Source organism: Antechinus flavipes, chromosome 3 (assembly GCF_016432865.1).
Source record: "Antechinus flavipes isolate AdamAnt ecotype Samford, QLD, Australia chromosome 3, AdamAnt_v2, whole genome shotgun sequence".
Lineage (NCBI taxonomy): Eukaryota > Metazoa > Chordata > Mammalia > Dasyuromorphia > Dasyuridae > Antechinus > Antechinus flavipes.
In genome coordinates this window covers 246906655-246929803 of record NC_067400.1, presented here as the reverse complement: position 1 = coordinate 246929803, position 23149 = coordinate 246906655, and the positions used below count along the sequence as shown (strand labels likewise).

Sequence of the window (23149 nt, the reverse complement as noted above, 5' to 3'; positions counted from 1 at the left end):
CAATCTGCCAGAGAGAGCTTAATCACTGGGGATATACACAACCAGTGAAATTATAGATTGAGACAAAAACTAAAACAAAAGAAAAATGTGTAAGTGGAACACAAAGCTAAAAACTAGAAACTGTGTAAACAAGTAAGCAAATAAATGTAAGACAGTTTGAGGACTGATAGAGAAATAATGAGATAAAGAAAGGTTTTTTTCTAAGAAGCTATCACTTCAGCTGAGTCTTAAATGAAACCATTCAGGAAGGTACAGGTGAGAAAGTAATTCACTACAGAGATGGGAAAAGCCTATGTAAAGGCCTAGAGTATCAAAAAACATATGGAATATAGAGTTTAGGTACCAGTAAATTGAACACTTTGTCTGAAAAGGAGAATTCTTAAAGAGGAAAATTATGAAATCAATGTGAAAAGGTAGTCTATAATCAAATTGTGAAGGACTTTCAATGCCAAGTTGAATAATTTGTATTTTGCTTTATTTTAATCTAACGAGAGATATGGAGATTTTCAAAAGGCAAGTGGTGTAGTCAAACTTCGGGTTCATAAAGATTATTTTGGCAGTTGTATGGAAGAAAGATGGAAAAGGGTGACATTGGAAAGAGGGAAACAAAACTTGTACCAACCTATCTTTATAACTCCATTACTTCCTCTCCAGAACTCTGTAATGCGACCTTCTCCCAAGTCCTCCCATCTTTTTAAACTATGATACTCATTTACCAACTCAGCGTCTATTGTTGCCCTTCCCATTATGCTTAGAATGCATTTTCTTGTAACCTCTGCCTTATAGAATTCCTTGATTCTTTTAAAATGCAGTTTGAACACTAATTTTTCTATGAAGCCTTTCCTGATTCTCACAACTACTTTCCATTTTCTTCCAAATTACTCTGTATTTAATTACCTTATGTTTTAAAAATATTTATTTCTGCATAGTTATATGTGTATTTGTTCGTGTCTGCAATAACATATAAGCCACTTTGCTTGTGGCTTATTAATTCATTGAGAGGAGATTATTGCAATAGTCTAGGAAGAGATATTGAAATTTTGAAAAGTGGATGAACAAAGTATGCTGTGAAAGTAGAATCTATAAGACTTGGCAATTGAATAAATATGACTAAGAAAAAGTGGAAAGAAACCACAGAAAGTCACCTTTCAATAGCACTTTAAGGTTTTCAAAAGCTTTTTTTCTTAATACTTAATAATCAAATAGGTTGATCATGTGTTATACCCAATTAACACATGTAGAAACTGCATCATTCTCTCATACAAACTCAGGTAAAATGATTTGCTGATGACCATTTCAATTTGAGTTTAAAAGCTTCCTTTGTCCTAATTTAATTAGCTTTGTTAGGATTTTGCATCTCATTAAATTATAATCATTACACATTCTTTTATTTGGAATTATGCAAAATTTTCTTGTTAATTCTCAGAATTTTAAAAAATTTGTTAAAATTGTATTTATTTTGTAGTTACATTTTGAGTTCTGAGCAGTTTCTTTCCCTCCCTCCCAATCCTAAACTACAGAAGGCCAACATTTGATACACATATATGAAACCATATGTACTACTATTTTCATATGTCAGTTCTTTCTCTGGAAGCAGATAGAATCTTCCTTCATATGTCTTTTGTAGTTGATTTCAGTAGTTATGATACTCAGAATGCTTAGTCTTTCACAGTTGTTCCTCCAACAATTTTTCTGGTATTCTATACAATGCTCTCTTGGTTTTGCTCACTTCGCTCTTTGCCATTTCATGGAAGTCTTTCTGTTTTTCTAAAAATAAGTCACCTCATCATTTCTTACAGCAGACTAGTATTCAATCTCAATTATATACTATAACTTGTTTAACTAGCCATTCCCCAGTTGATGGGCATCCTTTCTATTTCTAGATCTTTGCCACAACAAAGAGAGCTGCCATAAATATTTTAGAATATAAAGGGGTTTTTCCCCCCCTTTTTGCCTGATCATGTTGGAAAATAGACTTAAATAATGGAATTGCTGGGACAAAGGCCTTTATAACTGGGCATAATTCCAGATTGATCTCCAAAACGGTTTGGTTAATTCACAGTTACATCAATAGTGTCTTACTGTCCCAATTTTTCCACAGCCCCTGGAACATTTCTCATTTTCCTCTTTTATCATTTTACCCTATCTAATAATAGGTATGCGATGGCATCTCAGATTGTTTTAATTTGTATTTCACTAATCAAGGACTCATAATTCTTAAGATCCTGGGAAGAAGCCCTCCTTTCATAGGCTTAGCTTTAAATCAGATTTCATGTTCATGATTTTTTTGACAGGAGGGGGAAGTTGTCAGTAGGATTTTGGAAGGAAGAAGGAATTTTATAAATAGAAAAGTAGACTAAGAAAAGTCTCCTTTAAGAGTAAAATGGGCAGGAGTGATAATATGGAGGAATCATCAAATTCTAAACCCTAGAATTATTGAGGTTATGGAACTTCTTTCAGAGAAAGGAAAGAGACCATTTGAGAACTGGATAAAAGCAAATAGATGTCCTCTTATTTTTATTATCCAATAGAGATATGAAGTAATGAGACAAGGAAAGCAATAATTCAGGGAGAAGGTTATATCTATAAACTCTTTTACCTCAAGAAATCAATCCAAAGGTACTAAATTATGTATGGGTTTTACTTGGGATTGCTAACCTGATTCATGACTTGCTATGTGTGGAAGTTCTTCATCAACTAACTTAATTGAAATGAAGCAGAGACTGATGTCAAATATTTCAAATATCTTTCATACTAGAATTACATAATTACATCCTTTCTCTCTCTCTCTCTCTCTCTCTCTCTCTCTCTCTCTCTCTCTCTCTTTCTCTCTCTCTCTCTCTCTCTCTCCTTCTCCTTTTCTTCCTCGTACTCCTTTTTTTTCCCTGAGGCAATTGGGGTTAAGTGACTTGCCCAGGGTCACACAGCTAGGAAGTGTTAAGTATCTGAGGCCAGATTTGAACTCAGGTCCTTCTGACTTCAGGGTTGGTGCTTTATCCACTGTGCCACCCTGACCTACCCCCTTCTTCATTTTCATCTTCTTCATCATCGTTGTCTTCTTCTTCTTCTTCTTCTTCTTCTTCTTCTTCTTCTTCTTCTTCTTCTTCTTCTTCTTTTCTCCTCCTTCTTTTCCTCTTCCTTCTCCTCCTCTTCCTCCTCCTTCTCCTCCTCTTCTTTCTCTTCCTCCTCCTTCTGCTTCTTTTTTTATTTGATGCTCAGAACAGGCTTGAGGTTGTAAAGAACATCATTTGTTCCTCCGTGAACTAAATATGTGTATGTGTGTGTGTGTGTGTGTGTGTGTGTGTGTGTGTGTGAAGGAAAGAATGAAGAAGAAGAGGAAAAAGCCTCCCTCTAATCCCCATTCTGCCATTGGAAAAATAAAAGGAAAAGATTCAGAAAAGGGATAAGAAGGCAATGATTATAGGAGATGGAAGGATCTATGTGTGTGTTGACTATTTGGGGGTCTATGTTGGGTGATTGATGCCATATGGAAGAAAGATGATGGAAGAGATAGTCTTCCAATATCTTGTATGAAATGGAAGCTAGTGATAGACAAACCCACCAGTAAATTTGTAATTTGTCCAATGGCTATGGGGTGAGCATGTAAGGCATGGTATGGGAATAAATGTTTGGAGAATTGTGTACAGTCATTTTACAATTATACAATATACATGTTCACCCAATGCAATATGTATGTTTAAGTGTATGTAATATTTGCATGTACATTGGCCTAAATGTATATATGTAACACATACCTATATATGACATATGTCTATGCATGCATTGTGACACATTTATATATGTGGAATATATGCATATTTCCTTCATACACATCTCAAATCTATATACACAACATATATGTATGTGTCCACGTGTGCATATATGCCAGTTATAGCAATATGTGCAACACATAAATATGTATGTGCATGCAACATACCTCTCTATGTATAACAGCTATGTGTGTTATGTGTGTATGCAGCTTATATCTATATGTGTCTCTGTGTATAACACATATGTTTGTGATAAATATATATTGTCGTGTATATAGGCATATATTTCTATATGAAATATGTGTATATGTCTATTTGTATGTATGCAACATATATGTGCAATATAAATATATTACAACATCAATCTATAGATATGAAACATGTCTGTGTATATATGGAACATATCTATAGATATGATTTATTTCTTTATCTATGTGGGAAAGAACAAGCAATGAATTTAAAATGAGGTCTTAGTTCAATCCATGTGTCTGTTATTTACTATTGCTGTGACCTTAAGCACTTTATAGGCTGAGGTTTTTCCCATCTATAAATTGAAGAGGCTGGACTAGATAACATCTAGAAAACCTTTCAGCCATAAATCAATGATCCTATGATCCAGTAGGTAGTGTCCTGCTCTAAAACAAGGCTTAGTGCCCAGTGGAATTTAATCTAGGATATAGACCCATATGAAAAGGAAAGAATTCACCAGAGACCATAAACCAATGTAAATTCCAGTCAGTTCTTTTTGGAAAGACATTGGAGAACACAGAGAAATACAAATAATTTGTTAGAAAACAAGCTCACTTTTATTTTTATTTTTATTGGAACTATTCTGATAATTGGAACAAAGGTGTGGGTCAAGCTTTTTTTTTTCCTTTTGCCTGATTTTTTTCATATAATGTCTCCATTTTCCATTTTACTTGCAATATATAGAAAAAATTCTTACAAACAACTCAAGCTCTGATGTTAAATATTTAGTCAATAATTTATGGAATGTAAAGTATTTCATATCAGAATAAATAATTCAGTGACAGTTTTAATTCCAAGGGTGATTAGTTACCTCAGTCTTGGTTCCATGAAGTCTTCTGGGAACATTGTGAAAAGGTTTCATAGTGAATTGAAGGATGTAATTGGAAGCTTTTTTTTTTTTTAAAGGAAATAAATAATGTAAAACTACAGAATATGTACAAGAGAATAGAAGAGAAGAAAACTCCAAACATAACATGATTCTGTCTTCTCTTCTTTCCACTGACATTTGTATTACAATACTATATTCTCAAAAGACAAATGTCATCCACATTAGTGACCCAGGATGCATCAATTTGTCATAGGTACTATAACGCCAGTTGTTTAATTCAAAATTCCCAAAAATAGCAAATTTTAAGGTTTAGGGGAGGATAAAAGAATAAGAGATTATCATTTCCAAGGTTATTATATATTAATTTCTATTAGCCATAATATATATGGCAATCCTAGATAGGAGGGAAGTGGAACCCAAATTAATCAAGCTTTATATTTCATTTCTCATACCATACTCTATGAGTTGCCAATAAACTCTAGGTAAGTCCAGGAGTATTTAAGTTCCAGCTTTTTCCATTTTTCTGTCAAATAAAGTTCATGCCAGCTGGCTCCCAGCCCATAGGGGTGCTACAATGATTAATGACTTGCTAATTGCAGGTGGAGGAATAAAATGTCAAGAGGCTCTAATCAGACAAGCCAACAAGAGGTACTAATATTAAATGGTTAGTAGTATAGCTCTAATTTTGACTAGCAATAATTAGGGAGGAAATATAATTTCTTAGGGCTATCCATTTGACTGCCAGTCTTTTGTGGCAGGCAGTAGGGAAGCATAATAAAAAGATCTTTAGCAATAGATTAAGATAAATTATTAGGGATCTTTGATTTTGTATGCTGACCAATTACCCTATTATGATTATGGAGAAGGGGGGTTATCACCCAATTCCTATACCTCAGGATTATCATTTCCAGGGATGTTATATATTAATTTATATATATGTATATATATTAATATAGCAATACTTGACAGAAATCATTTCCAGGGATGTTATATATTAATTTATATACATGTATATATATTAATATAACAATACTTGACAGAAGTAGAAGGAAGTATTGTTTTAATTGAAGAGTTGCTAGATTCCAAAATGCAGTCCAAAATCCTTAATCCTCTTCTGGCTTTCTGAATCATCTGCTGTGTTCAGATGCTCAAATCCAGAAAAAGTTTTCAGACCTTTATTTGGTCCAGTCTATCAATAAGAAAACCAGCTTATAGTCAAAAAGGCAGCCCCAAGATGCTGTAGGCCATACTTTTATTCTTCCTGGCTACATGTAGAAAGGATGAAGCGTGTGTTGCAGGTATTAATTAACAAAAGACTGGTGTCCCCCAACAAAAGCTGCTCATTCAAACTGAGGAAATAGCTCCGATCATTCAAACCAACATTTCATCTCACTGAAAAACAAAATTAAAAAAAAAAAAAAGCAAAATCCCACATTGGTTTGAATTTAACCCAAACTAAGCCAAACTGAATTATGTATCCTCTTTTTAAAAATCTGGATAAGTGCCTCAATATTTGTTGAATGGCATCCAGATTTTTTTTTTAGTTTCAACCCCTGGCAAGCTTGTCTCTTACTTATTCACAGCAGCTACATTGGGGCCTCTTCAAAACTTTCCCCTAATCCTCTGAGTTATTAAATGCAGGATGCCTGAGAGACACTCTCCTCTCCAGGGAAAGAAAATAGTTCAGTAATTGTATAGAGAATTTAATAGGAACTTAGCACAATGCCTGGCACATAGTAGGCAGTTAATAAAATTTTATTAATCATTTGAATGAGTTTTGAGAAAGGCTAGGAGCTGAAAGATGAAGCAATAAAAAGAGGCAATGACATTTACCAGTATTTTTTAGACAGGACTAAACTCCACTTGATCAGGTGCCGCTCCCTACTCACTGAATTCTCAGTTATTTTCCAGCTTAAAAGTGACTCCATGAATTTTAAAAAAAATTGATAGAAATTTACATATCCATTCTGGGACACAGTAAGGCAGGAGCACCGAAATGATACAGAAGATAGAACTCTAGTCTTGGAGTCAAAAAATGACTCCAAATTCATATATGACCTCAGACATTTAGTAGCTCTGTGACTCTACGTATATCACTTAACCCTTATCTACCTCAATTCTTCATCTGAAAAATAGAGGCATCCTGAAGAAGGAAATGGCAAACCATTCCAGCATCTTTGCCAAGAAAACTCCATACCCAGTATTGGTATGCTATGGTCCACAGGGTCACTAAGCAACAACAAGGGAAGAGAAGCAAGTTGGATTTGCAATAATAGCTTAGGATAGAGATAGAGAAAATGCAGTTGAAGAGGTCTTTATCTAGAACACATAAGCTCTTTTCTCTCCACAATGAAGCCCTGAAAGACCCTTCAGTTTTGCTTCCTTGAGCTTAATTGATATGTCCAAATTATCAATAATAGGTTACTTTTGAAACTACTCTACTTGTCCTTTTTTTTTTTTTTCTGGAAGAAGGCATATAGCTGGGTGGCACTGCACTGTTTCTGGAAGCAGGAAGCCAATTGGCTTGGGAGTAAGCTTGAACCTGAGGCAAAGATTTAGGAAATGAATTCTCTCTTCCTTGATGGATGATCAAATGCCAGAGGAAACCATCCAGGCCACAAACTTTTTAGTTCTGCAATGTCACGTTGACCAAATACCAGACTACTACAAATGACCTATTTTGCCTTGCTCTTATTTAATAACTGCAATTTGTACATGCTCATTTGAGGAGAATGGAAGGCACATCCTCAGTTAAATCCCTTATTTCATATTGGGCTTCACCATCCCTGAATTTAGGGTCCCCTTCTCAGTTGCTTGGGATTTGTAACTTCATCCTGTTTTCAAGAATTAACATTTTAAATTTTTTGGTTTCTCTTTTGGGCTGTTGAAAGAAATACCTAAAGTTCTCTACATGTTGTTTGGCAACATGGAAAGTTGTGGAAAAAAAAAACTTATATAGAATTAGCATAAGGCAAAAATGCATTTTTTTCTGGTGAGTTTTTTTGCAAGTGAGGAGGGAAAAGTAGAGTTTTGTTTCTAGCAAATTAAATTAATGGGTAGTCCTATATTATTAGCTACTAGCCAGAAATATTAACAGAAAAATGAGTTCTCTATCCCCTTTCTTCCCTTTTCCCTATTTCATCTGTCACTCCTTTCTTCTTTCTTCCCTCTCTCTTCCTCAACCTTCTCCTTCTCTTTTTTTTCTCTTCCCTCTATCCTGTCTCTCCTCCTGTTTTCCACTTCTCTCCATCTCCACTTTCTTATTCATAAACCAGATAAAAGTTTTCAGGTTCTGGCTCAAGATTCTCCAATTTTTCAATGTTTTGATAGTATTCTTTGAATGTTCCCTTTTTTATTTTCAAGTTCACTCACTTCTGCCATCCTTTGGCATCCCCTGCAAAAAGACTTGATATGCAGAAAGTGACTGTTGTCTTTGAACTGTTGGGGCAGATATCCTGAGGAGGAATTCTCCTAGAAGTAGTAGTAATGATAGTAGTAGTAGTGATGGTGGTAATAGTAGTAGGAATAGTAGTAGGAGTAATAGTGGTAGTAATAGTAGTGGCAGTGATAGTAGTAATAGTAATGGTGGTAGTACTGGTAGTGGTAGTAGTAGTAGCAGTAGTACTAGTAGTAGCAGTGGGAGTAGTAGTGGTGGTAATGGTAGTAATAATGGTGGTATTAGTGGTAGTGGTAGTAGTAGTAGTCGTAGTGGTAGTGGTAGTAGTAATGGTGGTAGTAGTGGTAGTGGTTGTAGTGATACTAGTAGTAGTAGTGGGTGTAATGGGAGTAGTAGTGGTGATAGTGGTAATGTAGTAATAGTAGTGGTAGTGGTAGTAGTAGTGGTGATAGTAGTGGTAGTGGTAGTAGTAATGGTGGTAGTAGTGGTAATAGTAGTAGTAGTTTTTGTTGTTTGTCTTTTATTTTCCAAGGCTATCATGATATCAGGGAGGTGATGCCATGACATGTAAATGAAATGGTTTTCAGTGAGGGAGGGCTGTGCAAGGTCACCTGCCTCACTTTCTCCTCTGGAGCCTCTGGGCCCAGAAACCAGATTGAAATCAGGACAACTAGAAATGACTCTCTAATAAGAGGTAGATGTGTGAAAGTTATGTTAGCTGCTGTGGCCAGGAAATCCTTTGCCCCCATGCTGTGAATTTCTGGCAAGGAAGTCAACAGCAGTGGGCAAGCATTTCCTCAGAGTGGCTCTGAAATAGAAAACTGCAATATAAAGTTGGCACTGTGTCCAAGAAGACAGGGTTTCTGTTAATGACTGCAGAATTCAGAAGGGAATTAAATGGGGAAAGAAAAATCCACTTTTAATTCCTGGAAAATTCTTTCCAGAAAGAGTCCAGAAAGAGTTCCAGAAAGGCGCTTGCTACCTAGGATTTTTCTTTCTTTGAAAAAAAATCAAAGTCCCAAGCAAGAGAGAGAGAGAGAGAGAGAGAGAGAGAGAGAGAGAGAGAGAGAGAGAGAGAGAGAAACAGGGACAGACAGAGACAGAGACAGAGAGACAGAGACAGAGACAGAGAGGAAGAGGGAAGTAAACTCTTTTAAGAAAATTTAGTGTCAAATACCCACACCCCCAACTCTTCTCCCACCTCTCCCCCCCCCCCCATAAAACAACAATTTCAGATCTGTGAAAAAGTCTTCATAGGATCCATGGGTTGCTTTTTTGAATTCTGCTAATGATTATCAGAGCTAGGGAGAGGAGGAAGAATGAAGATGTGGCAAAGGAGGACTCACTATTTCACTATCTATCCAAATTTAATGCAATGGAATACACTTAAATTCTTTCTTTTCTTTTTAGCCTTGCCTAAAGGTGGGAGCTGGAGTTCTAGGAAGTCGACCACCCAACTGGTGTGGGAAGCAGCCTCTGGAGGCCAGCTGTCTCCATTCGGATTTTTTCATTTCAGATTTAGAAATCTGGGGTAGATCTGTTTGTGGTTCAGGAACTTACTTCCTGTGCTTCTAATATGAAGACTGGCAGAATTTTGGAAACATCCATGTATAGGCTCAAGCTTCTTCATGAACTGAATTGTATTATTGCTTTTCCCTATTTTCAGGTTTGGGAGATGCTTGGGGACAGACGAGTCAGATTGGACCACTGGACAATGTCGCTAAAGAATTAGGATCTCACTTGCTGCAGGTAGAGCTTGCTTGTATCTGGGATGGGAAGCACTTTTTGGGTGAAAGGTGTGAATGTCAATTTTCAATGTGAATGTGTATGAATTGTCTCCACCCAATAATTTGCCTGTCTCCGAAGGTTTCAAATTCAGCATCTTCCACAACTTATACAACACCTCAAAGAGAAAGCCCTAGAGTACAAGTAGCTTTGCTAAGTCATAAGTTTCCATGTGCTTTGGGAAGGAGCTGACCTGCCATTTTATGTTATTTTTATTCTGAACCTAACAAAAAAAAATACAAAAATAAATAAGAGGAGCATTTCTATGTTCAAAGTAGAACAGAAAAAGGAGATTGCAAGGAAATCCCAAATCTATATTTCTTACTATTTGCTTTTATTTTTCAAGATTTTATTTTCAATGCTATCTTACCAGTGTTTCCCACTGACTTCCTTCTATTCTTTGTAATTTTAAAATGCTTCAGTGATCTTCCTTTCTTACATTTCTTTCATTTTATTAACCCCTATCACTATTCACTCTCTACTCTCCTGACTTCCCCTCAAAAAAAAAAAAAAAAAAGAAAGAAAAACAACACTTTTATATCAAATATGCAAATTCAAATCCCTACATTGTCCATAAAATGAAAATGTTATGAGTCATTCTGCATCATGAATTCTATACCTCCATGTCAGGGAGGTGTTTATTTCATTTTTCATTTATTTCAATACCAGACACCTGTAATCCTGTTTTGCCATTGTATTGATATGAGTTTACACACACACACAGACACACACACACACACACACACACACACACACACACCTATTTGTATATATATATTCATGTGGGTATATATAAGCACACAGTATATATACATATCTATATGTCTGTGCATGTGTTTATATCAGTCAATCAATAGACAGTTATTGTCTACCAGGTGGCCAGACACTGAACTAAGTATCAGGTATGCAAATCCAAAAAAGAAAGCCAATTTCTGCCCTGAAGGAGTTTACAATCTATACACTAAAGGAAACTGAGAAGGAGAGGAGATATATGCCCATGGATATGTTTGTTATATGTATATGTATAAATATATATATAAATACGTGTGTGTGTATTTATATACATATGGGTCTTTTTCCTCTGGGTTGAGCTCTTTTGAGATACTGACCTAATTAAATATAGTTCCAAATTACTTCAAATAAAGTTTTGACCAGCCATTTTAATAAAGGTTGCAGGAATGTCATATGAAGTAGCTAGTTCTACTTCAATGTGGCAAGGACTGTCTTTGTATTTGTACCAATCTCCAGAAACACTTATCTTTCAAGGCAGACACATTTGCTCTATTAGAATAAACCATTAGTGGTAGAATAAACCATAAACCAGAATTAAGTACTAAACTTTTAAAGTGTACAGTGAGTACATATGTGTAATAGAGGAAGCAGGAAAAGATGAGAGAGATATGGAAATACAATAACAATAACCACAAAAATAATGATAGCAACTGTAAGAACTGATGTTTCTATAGCTCTAAAGTTTGTATCATCTCCTATATATCTTGTAACAGCCCTTAAATTAATTATTATAGACACTCTAATTTTACAAAAGAAAAAACAGGCTCAGGGAGGATTTAGTAAAGGATTCATGATTTTTTATAACTCTGGGATTTTAGAGTTAATGCTTACTAAACTCAGGCATTTTATAGATTCAGATTAATAATGTAACAACTCATATTTCTTTGGTCTTCAAGGTTTATAAAACCTTTCTTCACAAAACCTGGTGAGATACATAGTACAAGAATTATTCATCCCATTTTTAGAGGCTGTTCTGAAAGGTTAATTTGCCCAAAATCACAGAGGCAGCAAACCTAAGGCTCAATCCCAGAGTTTATTTATTTTATCTTACTTCAGCCTTCTCCCACTACAGAATCTGAGAGAACCAATCTGTTGAGATAACTTTTTGTTTGAGGTTAGCCTTAGAGACTTGTAGGTTTCCTACAGAACACCTTGTTTCCAATCAGTTCTTTGAATCTTCTTCTCAGGCTCAAAGACCTAAGGGATAAACAATTATTCCATCCCATGTTATGATATGTCTTGGCTCTAAAAACTATAATTTTCCCAAATTAAATAATAGTGATCGAACTAATGGATCCCAATTGATTTGTGAAGAGTGGTAACTGAACCATTTTTCTCCCAATTAAAACAATGAAAAAAATTAATTAGCATTTTCAAATAGGTAGATTAGTCTCAATGTTTTCTAAAGGTTTTCTTATAATGTTATGAGCAGCTTGGTTCAGCAATCTCTTAACTCATAATTTGTATATTCTATTTTAAATTGTTTTCCAAAAACTAGCCTACATTTTGCTTTTGCATACTGGATAATTTAAAATACAGACGCACACATACACACACACACACACACACACACACACACACACACACACATATACACATATACATAATGACTATCGAAAGTGAAACAACAGCTACCAAACCTCAGAAAACTTGGAATAGGAGAAAATTAGTTTAGCTTATATCCAATTAAAATTAATTTACAAAACTAGGGAATAAAAAATTCAAATGCCAGTGTTTGATGGGATAGTTTTGACTTCACATGTTCAGTCAGGCAGAAAACAATTTTGACATTTAAAAAGCAGATCCTAAAAAAGCTTTTTTTTTTGCACTTGATACCCTTGTTGATTTATTTTAAATTTGTGTAAGGAGAAAAGATAATTTCATGGAAAGATTCAAAACATTCTATTTATTATATTAAGTAAATATGTGTTTAGGCAGAGCTAGGTAATGGTTATCTTGGAACTATTCCCACTTCTCCTCCCTTCCACACGACTCATTAATAGCTCACTTTAAAATACACACTCTGTATTTTTTTACATATTTATTCTTATGCATATTGCAATGCACACAATATACAATTACAATATGCATATTACAAGTATATTGCGCTAACTAGGGCAAAATGTTATGAATTTTAATTAAAAATTTACAATAGTTCTACTCAATTATAATGAACATGGTGAAAACAGAACAATTGTATATTCAGTGAATTATATAATTCTGAAATTTGTAAGTATACAAACCAACTCCTAGTTTAAAAATTTGTATTTGATTATCACTACAGGGTTTGAGAATTTGAATAACAATCTTTTTTTTAATCTACAGAATAATTTGTGTGCCATTTTCTTATTAAGTTGAATTTTTCTTAAAATAATTATTTAGAAATCATGCAAATAAGTCCATCAATGCTTTTCTTATTTTATTTTAAAATTATTCCAATAGTTGATATTTTGGAATGCTAAGGTTCATCTCAGAAGGCATTTATGTTGGAGGTGTTAATGTCAACTATACAATTAGTTGATAAAGTATTTTAAACAAAACTGTATTTAAGACAACAGAATATAATTATTTGTTTTCAATGTCAATATTGCTACTAATTTTTTATTAATTTTACAAAATAGAGGTAAAAGACAAACTATTATCTGATTTCAATTACAGTTGGAAAAGTAGAATTTGTAGGCCACAAATTAATTTATAATTTTTTAAAATTGAAAGACAGATTATACCACTTTTGAAGAAAAGCCTAGGTTTTTTAATTTTGATTCAGAATTTTGAAATGCAGATGGGCAAATAAAAACAATTACATATTCTTTGCACTTAAGAAATTATTTCTTTTTTTAGAATGTTATTTTCTCCATTCTCCACACATATAGTTAAATTCTTATTTTTCCTTGATAAGCTTCTATAATTTTCCTCAAAATGGTTTTTGGGAAGAGCGCAATAATTGCTTAATCAGTGATTTTAAAAATACCATTTATTCTGTCTTTTCCAGAAATAAGCATCTTTTCTTTGCTCCCAACTTTGCATATATTACTTTTTACATTATAACCTTCAAATAATTATACAGAAGGCAACCATTAAACAATCATCTTTATTTAATAAATTAAAAAATAATTATTTAAATTTTTAAAACTTTCTTTTGAAGAATGGGTAAAGAATAGTCATCAAGTATTATTTAGGAAATGCTTCAAAATTAAATGCATACCAACGTGATATAAATTATTTCTACCAATTATGATATAAAATTTTCTTTATAATCCTAAACTTTCCCTTTTGACATTTCTCAAGGTTTGTGGTAGATGATTTTTTAAAAATCAATAGAAGCAGCAAAACGATTACTTCTGTACAAAGTATATCACTATACACTAATGTTAAGCACAAATTCAGGGGTGAAAATGCAAAAATGTTTTAGAATTTTTTCAGAAAATATGCTCACTCTAGGGGAAGGATCATAACAATTTTATACAGCATTGCATTCACTGCCAACATAGTTCTGGTTTACATTTTTAAAAATATATTTAAATAATTGTATAAAATTTAAGTACCTAAATTTCAATTAAATTTTACCAAGAATTTTTCTCTTTTACAGACCTTGGATGGATTTGTTTTTGTGGTAGCATCTGATGGCAAAATAATGTATATATCTGAAACAGCCTCTGTACACCTAGGCTTATCTCAGGTAGGAGCAATACCATGTTCATCTAAAAGTCAAATTCATTGCTTTTATGAATTTTGATGATATTCTCCAACACATATATGGGTAAGTGTAACTAACTTTCTGCTTTTTGTATAAATAATCTCCTTATTTACTATTGTACAATTGTTTTGTATGGGGGGCGGGAGATACTATATACCCTTTCTTCTATAATATTTTATTTTTTCTTTCCTTTGAGGTTAATGCTAGCATATCCTTGCAAAATTCAATCATGTATTGAAATTCAGTATGAAACTTTAACTGACTGCTTATATGGTAATGCTATACACCTTTGGAAAAAAAATTACAAAGGGGAGATTTTGAGTTCTTACTTTCTCGATTGCATGTGATACAGTGAGTTGCCATGAAAAAGAGAAAAGTTTGAAGTGGAACATGAGTTTTATGGTAAATGTGCTTTTGAGAGAGAAATAAAAAAAAATGGAGGGGTAGATTTATGAGTGTTCACATGGAATTTAGGATAATTTTTCCTGTGTTTTTTTTCCCCTACTTCAGTGGTCCTTTCAGCAAAGCATTTTATGTGCTTTGATAGAAAGTCATAAAATTCAGTTTACTACTGTTTTGCCCAGTAAGGAGTGAAGTAGCTTCAGAATATTTAGAAATGTTGTCTCTCTTGGGAAAGTATAACTACACGGCAAAAAAATCTCTTACTGCTAAGTCATAATTTAACATATTCTAGGGTCAGTGTTCAGTTCAATTTGTGACTTACCCTTTTGTCTAGAGATTATAGCTTATCCTAGGCAAGAGGATCCAACAAGTCCTTTGCTTTTCATATTATGATGATTTAGCTATTATGAATAAACATCATGAAAACCATGTGTTTTTCATAATATAAGATGAAAAGTGGTTATAAAATTTTAGAAGCAGGATATTTTTCTGAAGCAATTAGCCGGGAACTAAAAAGAAAATTAGTTTGCTAAAATAAACCTAAGAAGCTAGAAGAACTACCAACAAGCATTGTATCCATTTATAATTGTAGTTAAGCCAAAATAAAACATCAATTAATATGATTTAAATTTCCTAGACATTGTTCATATCTAGGTATATTTCTTTTCCTCCTATGTCAATGTATGTCAAAAATTGCTATATAAAATTTTTTGATTCACTTATACATGTGTAACTTTTTTTGAATGAGTGTGTTTGTAGATGTGTATTATAATTATAATACACTCTGAATTATAGAAATTGTTTTAAGTTTCTGTTTCCTTTCCAGAATGGTGTTTCTTCATTGTTTACTGCTGCTTCACTTTTATGCTAACACTTCTAACTTCAGTGTAATATAACACTTTGATATAATATCACTGAATATTACTTTTGTAATGTTTTTATATTTATTTTAATATAAAATATAAATAAATTTTATATTTACTTTTCTAAACAACAAAGTGTGACCTTTTGAATTTCCACTGGGTCCTAGTTTTAATCATTTAACCCTTTCTACTTGACCTAAGACAGAGAGTGCTTCTTCAGGAGTTTTCTCTCTGAAATCCAATGGAAGATCTCTTGCTCACTCTTCTTCTTCTTTCCTTCCTTTCTTTCTTCTTTGTTTCTTTCATTCACTTATTCATTCTGTATTTATTTCAAACCCCCAGATATAAAAAAATTACTTTCTGAAAATATCATCTACATAATATCAAAATTACCACTCAGTTCAGTCAGTTTTTGAAAAAAGTTTTAAAGTTGGGGGGGGAAATAAAACAAATTAAATTATGTCATTTCAGTGTTTATGACCAATCCGATAATTTAAATGTCTCTAGAAATAAGTTATTATCATTGTGCTAAATTTATTTTTGCTTAACAACTTTAGAAAAAACAAATATATTCATGCCCCCAAAATGTCTGTTTTATATATGATAGATATGAGCAGAATAAAATACACTGTTTTCATGGATCTCTGATCTATGCAATCAATAAACTGTTTTCTTAGAATATGGGAAGATATGAAAATATATGTCATAATTTACAAAAACAAGAACTTTTGTGATATTATATACAGATTACAAATTACATAGGTAGTTAAATCAATTCAGTTCTTAAATATTCAGGTGGTTTTTAAAAAATTATGAGTTGACAATTTTTTTTCTTTTCAACTGCATTGTCTGAATATCTGAATATAGCTATAAAATATTTTAATACAGGTGTGGACTCTTTGTTAGTATTTTTGGAGTCTAGCATAGTGATTTGTTTTGACCCATAACAATATTTCTTAATAGCTATCTCCTATTTATAGTAACTCCCTATAATGAAATCTAGACAATATTCAAAGTATGATTTTTCATTTCCACATTCTTTTCTTTAATAGAAAAAAATATGCTATTAAGTAGAAGGTCAAGTAGATAATACCCACTCACCTCTATCTCTCTTTTGCTTCCCTCCCTCCTTCTCTCTCTCGCTCTCTCTCTCTCTCTCTCTCGCTCTCTCTCTCTCTCTCTCTCTCTCTCGACATTCTCATGCTCTCACTCTTGATGTCACTTTTTAAATTTTTGTAAACATTTTATAAACATATGTTTAAAAAATTTGGTTATTATCTGAAACTCCATTGACTTTCTATTTGCAAATATACCTCCTTGATGATTTAAAAAAAAAAAAAGACTCCTTCAATCAAACTTCAACTTCTTCAAATTTTTCTATTCATGTTTTCTCAACATTAGATTCAGTAGACTTTGTCTACATAGGAATGACTCCTACACTATTTTAGTTGTTATGCTAATCAAATATCTAATTACCTAGGTAGGTGTTAAAGAAGAGGAAAAATCAGTGAAGTTAGTTGTGTGTATTATGAGACAACTTATTTTACTGATCTGAGAAGCAAGACCATTTAAAGTCAGCACAACAATACTGTGTGAACTAAAATCACTATCCTATACGTTATATAAATATCTAATTCACTAGTAGAAGGAATTTTTTTCTTAAAAAGGGAGTATTTTGATAAACTAATTTATTGAAAAGGGTCCTTGACTGCTAATTACTTATAAGTTTATCATCATTGTGATCAATTTTACAACTTCACATTATAGCTTTAAAATACTTATTTTTGTTGGGGGCTTTTTGAAAATAGTCTTGAAATAAAATTTAAAAGTTAGACATTAATTATTGATCAGAATCCAATTCTCCCTGTGCAATAAGAGAACTATTCGGTTCTGCACACATATATTGTATCTAGGATATACTGTAACCTATTTAACATGTATAGGACTGCCATCTGGGGGAGGGGGTGGAAGGAAGGAGGGGGAAAATCGGAACAGAAGTGAGTGCAAGGAATAATGCTGTAAAAAATTACCCAGGCATGGGTTCTGTCAATAAAAAGTTATTAAAAATAAATAAATAAATAAAAGATTATTGATCAGAAAATTGATGTAGTTATTAGTTAGGGAGAAGGCTTCTTATTTTTACTTCAATTATACAGCTGATTCTGAATTGAATTTTCCAGATAATAATTCTCTGTCTTGAAGAGGTAGACATACTTTTATCAAAAAAATTGATGTACTTTAAAAAAGACTCTCCTTATGAGCTTTGGAAAGAGCAATTTACATCTAGATAAGGTTGTTTTTAATTTTAGTTAGCAATTTAATTTAGTAAGCAAAAATAATTTCATTATCAAATTTTGGGGTACCAAAAACCTACAGTGAGCTATCTAGAATGAAGGATAGGTCCCATTAGCATAAATTCTGTGTACACAACTCAAACTTGGAAAAGCTAGGCATATATATTTTTTTATTTAAGGGATAAATGTTTTGCCATATAAATTTAATTTCACGGTCCCTTTGCAAATTTAATTTTTACATTTGAAGAAAAAAACAGACCTTATATCTATTCCATATTGAGAAATATGTTCTATATTCTTTATGCATCTTTTCTGCAAGCATTCTAAAGGGTCTTTGTGATTTATATTTTCTCATATAATTATATACAATAAAATGTCTTTTCAAACTGATATAGACCTTTAATTGTATTAAAAGAATATAAAAAGGTCTATGTATTTGTAATAATTTTATATGATCCGTGAAGAGTGATATTTATATCATTACAATAAGTCCAACATTTTTTAACTCATTGGATTAGATGGAACTACAGCCAATTTCTTTTATTTTCAGTGGTAGATTAGGAAGGATAAAGTTTTATTTTTATTTGTACATAGGATTTCAAGATCTATAATCAAAACCATCCAATTTACAAATGTTTAATTTATAAAATTATCCAAAGCAAAACAATTTCTGCTCTACGTATACCAGATTAGTTTCTTCTTCCCAAACATAACCCAGAATATATTCCCTAAGTTCCAGATCTACAATTTTTTTTGTAAGAAGAAAACCTATTCCATTAAACATTTAAAAAAGCTCTTGTTAGGAAAGTAATTTAATCTTGTAATACTAGAGGGGTTTATGGATATGAAAAAGTTACTCCCAGGTCTATTTTTGTGGATACAATTTTTTTTCTTATGAGTCATTCAAATTTCTTTCAAAAATTAAAAACAATCATATTAAATAACTCATATGAAAATATAACAGCAAGTTCAGTATATAATATTACAAAGTATATTTGTGTATGTGATAAAATTATGATTAATAAAAGTTATAAACATTTTGATAAATCTGTTTTCCTCTTTTTAAAGGGAGGAATTTTAAATTATGAATGTTTTTTATTTTTGAAGTAAGCTTTATTGTTTTTTTTTAACATCATGCTTGATCTTTATGATTTTGTTACATTCACTTTGAGGTTTTTTTTAATGCATTGATTCTTTTTAATGGATTCTTTTTAAGAAAGCAAGCTACCCTTAATGCTCTCATATTACTCTTTTCTAATCTAATGTCTCCCATGTAAGCCTATTAAACTTAAATAATAATAATGAGTATGATTATTCTCCTCCCCAAGGGAAAAAAGTTCTTACTTGATCAAATATCTATTAAAATGTTAAAATGTTAAAATTAATTTAAACAGTTAATATAAAATTGTCCTATTTTATTTAGAATAAGGAAAAAAGTATGCAAGTTCTTAATGTGGGCAAATGTTTAGTTGGTACATCAGTGGAAAACAACATTAAGGAGATGGGGGATGGGGCAGTTTGAGTAGGGGTTAGATTTCTGTAATCCAATTCTTTCTGTTGCCCTGTTTGCATAGTATTAAGAAGAAACATTCCTTATTAATGCAAAAATGGAGCTATAAAAATTATGTTATTTTGCAAGGTAGATGACTAAATATATATAAGAATAAAAATGCATTCTTATATTTTAGTAAGTGCATAAATTGGCTCAAAAGAGTAATGTAGATTAAATTACTTCACCTTTCCTCCAACTCTCTGGTCTGTGTTACTCAGGATTCAAAACCCTGGTGAATAAATGAGTAACCCTATTGTCATTGTATAAATTATTTTCATTGCTCTGTTCCTGTTACTTCATCAATTCATAAAGATTTTCTGTGTTTCCTTTAAAACTTTATTTCATCACTTTTGTGATAGTAATATTCCATTACATTCATATCCACAATTTGTTTATCCATTCCCAAAAGGAGGAACCCCCCCACACCTTAGCTTCTAATTTGGGCTATTATAAAAAAGCTGCTATCATATTTTTGTACAATAAGATTTTTTTTCTTCTTTCTTTGGGTTCTTCTGGGTATAGATCATGTAGTGGGATAGTGGGGTTGAAAGGCATGAACAGTGTGGTAACTTTTTGAGTATAGTTCCAAATTGCTTTCCAAAATGTCTGGAACAATTCACAACTTCATCAACAATGTACCCCTCCAATATTCATCATTTTCCTCTTTGTCATTCTTGCCAGTGGGTGTAAAATTACTACAACTTATAGCTTTTGTGGCCAAGAATTAAACTACAATGGATTTCAGTTTTATCCTGTCAATTAAGGCTTATTGTAAGGAACACAATGTAGTGTAACGTTGTCCAGGCAGTAACTTTTTGTTTTGATGAAGTTTCTAGTATAAGTAATAGCAGCACATTCAGCACAGCTGGAAATAGCTGGTGGCTGATTATTGGAAAGCAATATTAGCAAATAGACTATTCTGGCATTTAGGAGAGAAAATGATTAGAAGATTCTGGGAAGGCCATAAAATCATATTTAGAATGGACTCAAAATAGGAAGGAATAGTCAATGTCTAGGTATACTCCAATCATTTTAGAGCAATGGATAATTCTATCATGTTTGATTGGACAGAATAGTGATACACTTCTGGCAACACAAGATAAAGGAGTCTTGGGTATGCCTATGGGCCATGGTTTAGTACAAAAGAAAAAGAAAAATTTCTTAGAAAAGCAGAAGTCTTCATTAAATCCTTTAAATGACTCCTGGTCCTAGTTCTTCATGATTATTCAGTTTCTTAATTGGCATTCAGATGAGTTGGTAGTTTGCACATTGGATGTTCGTTATGGGACTTTCCTAATTTTTCGTAAGTTCCTAATGGGAAAAAAATGTATATTTTCATTTTCTTCTGAGAGCTTGATGACAAAGATATCTAGGATATTACTAAATCTTAGGTTTTAAAACTCTCATCAGATAGAAGTGATTATGGAATCCAAAGAAAATATTTGTATTATTGGGCAAATTAGAAGAATTGCACATTCTCATGCCATTTCTCTCTATTAAAAATTTTCTTAAGAGGTAACTAGATGGTCCAGTGGATAAATCACTAGCCCTGAAATCAGGAAACCTGAATTCAAATCTAGCCTCAGATATCTAGCAATTACTAGCTATGTGACTCTGGGCAAATCACTTAACCCCAATTGCCTCACCAAAAAAACCCATTCTTACTTCTAGATTTAAGTCAGAAATCCCTATCAAACCTATCATGTATGTACTAGTACTTTAATAGTCAGTGATTGAGGAAAACAGTATCATATGATGAAAGTGGTCTGTGCCTAGAGAGTTATCTTAAATCCTGTAGATAATTGCTTTGTGAATCTATGAAAATTGCACAAACCATCTCCATTGAAGAGATTTTTAATAATGGAAAAGATCATGTGCACATTCTGACACTTTACTTCCATGACAGGTGGAACTCACTGGCAATAGTATTTATGAGTACATCCATCCTTCTGACCATGATGAGATGACAGCTGTTCTTGCTGCTCACCAGCCTCTTCATCATCATCTCTTACAAGGTATTATTATCTCAAAGGACTGTCAAAGGGGGAAAAAAAAAAACAAAATGAAAACCTGCCAAGATAAGTATACTTGTAATATTAGCTATCAGTTTTTCTTCATGTAGTCCTTGCCAAAGAGATAGTGTACACCAGCCCAATAAATACAATTCAGATACCAAATCAGAGATCATCTCTGACCAATTAGTGAACAAGCATTTCTTAAGCACCTTTTACATGCTTGTCTTATAGTAGCTACCATGTATAAAATATAAAAGTGAATCCTTTTCTCTCATGTATGTTATACCAAATAGCCCAAAACAAGAAGATCACTTGGGAAATATGTTGGCATATTAATACAATATGAGGTGCTTGGTACTTATTCCAAAGATCTTCAAAAGATCAGGATCTATCCTGGGCAAATATCCTTATTTATTATATCTAATTAGGCGTACTCTGGGGACAAAAATAGATACTTTTAAGTAATCGTTCAGTTCAATGGTGCCAAGTGAACCTAAAAACTATTGGCTGATCAGTCACTCATTATCTGGATCTCTAAGTGAAACATAATGCTATGATTTTTATGGAAATGTTTTGCATAACTTCACATGTGCCTTCTCAATGGGATGGGGGAAAATGGAGGAAAGAGAGAATCTGAAACTCAAAGTTTTAAAATCAAATGTTAAAAATTGTTTTACACTTAACTGGAGAAAAATAAAATACTTAAAAAGAAACAATGCTATGAAGAAAGGACCTCATGAATCTATCAAAGGAAGCTAAACAGCAGTTTTTTGTTTTTGTTTTTTTTGAACAACAATAGCTTTTTATTTTCAAAATACATTCTAAGATAGTTTTTAACATTCATCCTTGCAAAACTTTGCATCCAAATTTTTCTCTTTCCCTTCCCCTCACTACCCTTTCCTAGACTGTAAAGCATTCAATATATTAAACAGCAGTTTAAACCGATGTTTTGGGCCTCTGTTGTTTCCTCTTGAAAGCACTAATTAGGTGATGACTGAAACAGCCATATAAAATCTATTAGGGATCAATTAAAATTTCATCGTCTGTAGGAAGTCTTTCTTAAAATTGTAGTGACCTTCACTTTTTAAGTTATTTCCTGTTTTTCTTATATGTGACTTACTTGTATATATTTGTTTGCTTGTTCTCTTCCCCATTAGACTGTGAGCTCATTGGGGCTGTCTTTTGCTTTTTTTTTTTATCCCCAAAATTTAGTACAATGGCTGATACATAGTAGCTGCTTAATTTATTGATTGTTGACTAAGAAGGGATCTAAAATGGCACAGAACCAATACATATCTTTGGTTTGGAGAAGGAAAGAATAAGAAATTAGTTAAATTGATGCTTTTTTAAAATCCTATATCTCATAAGAGGAAGGCTGCGGAACTTAAAATTTACCTGCTTCAATAGGAATTCAAGAAATAATTATTTAACAGTACTAGGATTAATCAATCAGCAAGCATTTATTAAGCACCAAACATGGGGAAAATAATTCTTCCTTTCAAAG

The 23149-nt window shown here is 32.7% G+C and overlaps 1 protein-coding gene across 1 annotated transcript in view; it reads left to right on the top strand.

Moving 5' to 3' along the window:
- Positions 1 to 23149, top strand: part of SIM2 (SIM bHLH transcription factor 2) — an 80207-nt gene that overhangs the window by 10610 nt on the left and 46448 nt on the right. The window contains exons 2-4 of the mRNA XM_051984835.1: positions 9912 to 9994; positions 14412 to 14501; positions 21537 to 21645. Of these exons, the coding sequence (XP_051840795.1) occupies positions 9912 to 9994; positions 14412 to 14501; positions 21537 to 21645 (282 nt within the window). The remainder of the gene's footprint in view (positions 1 to 9911; positions 9995 to 14411; positions 14502 to 21536; positions 21646 to 23149) is intronic.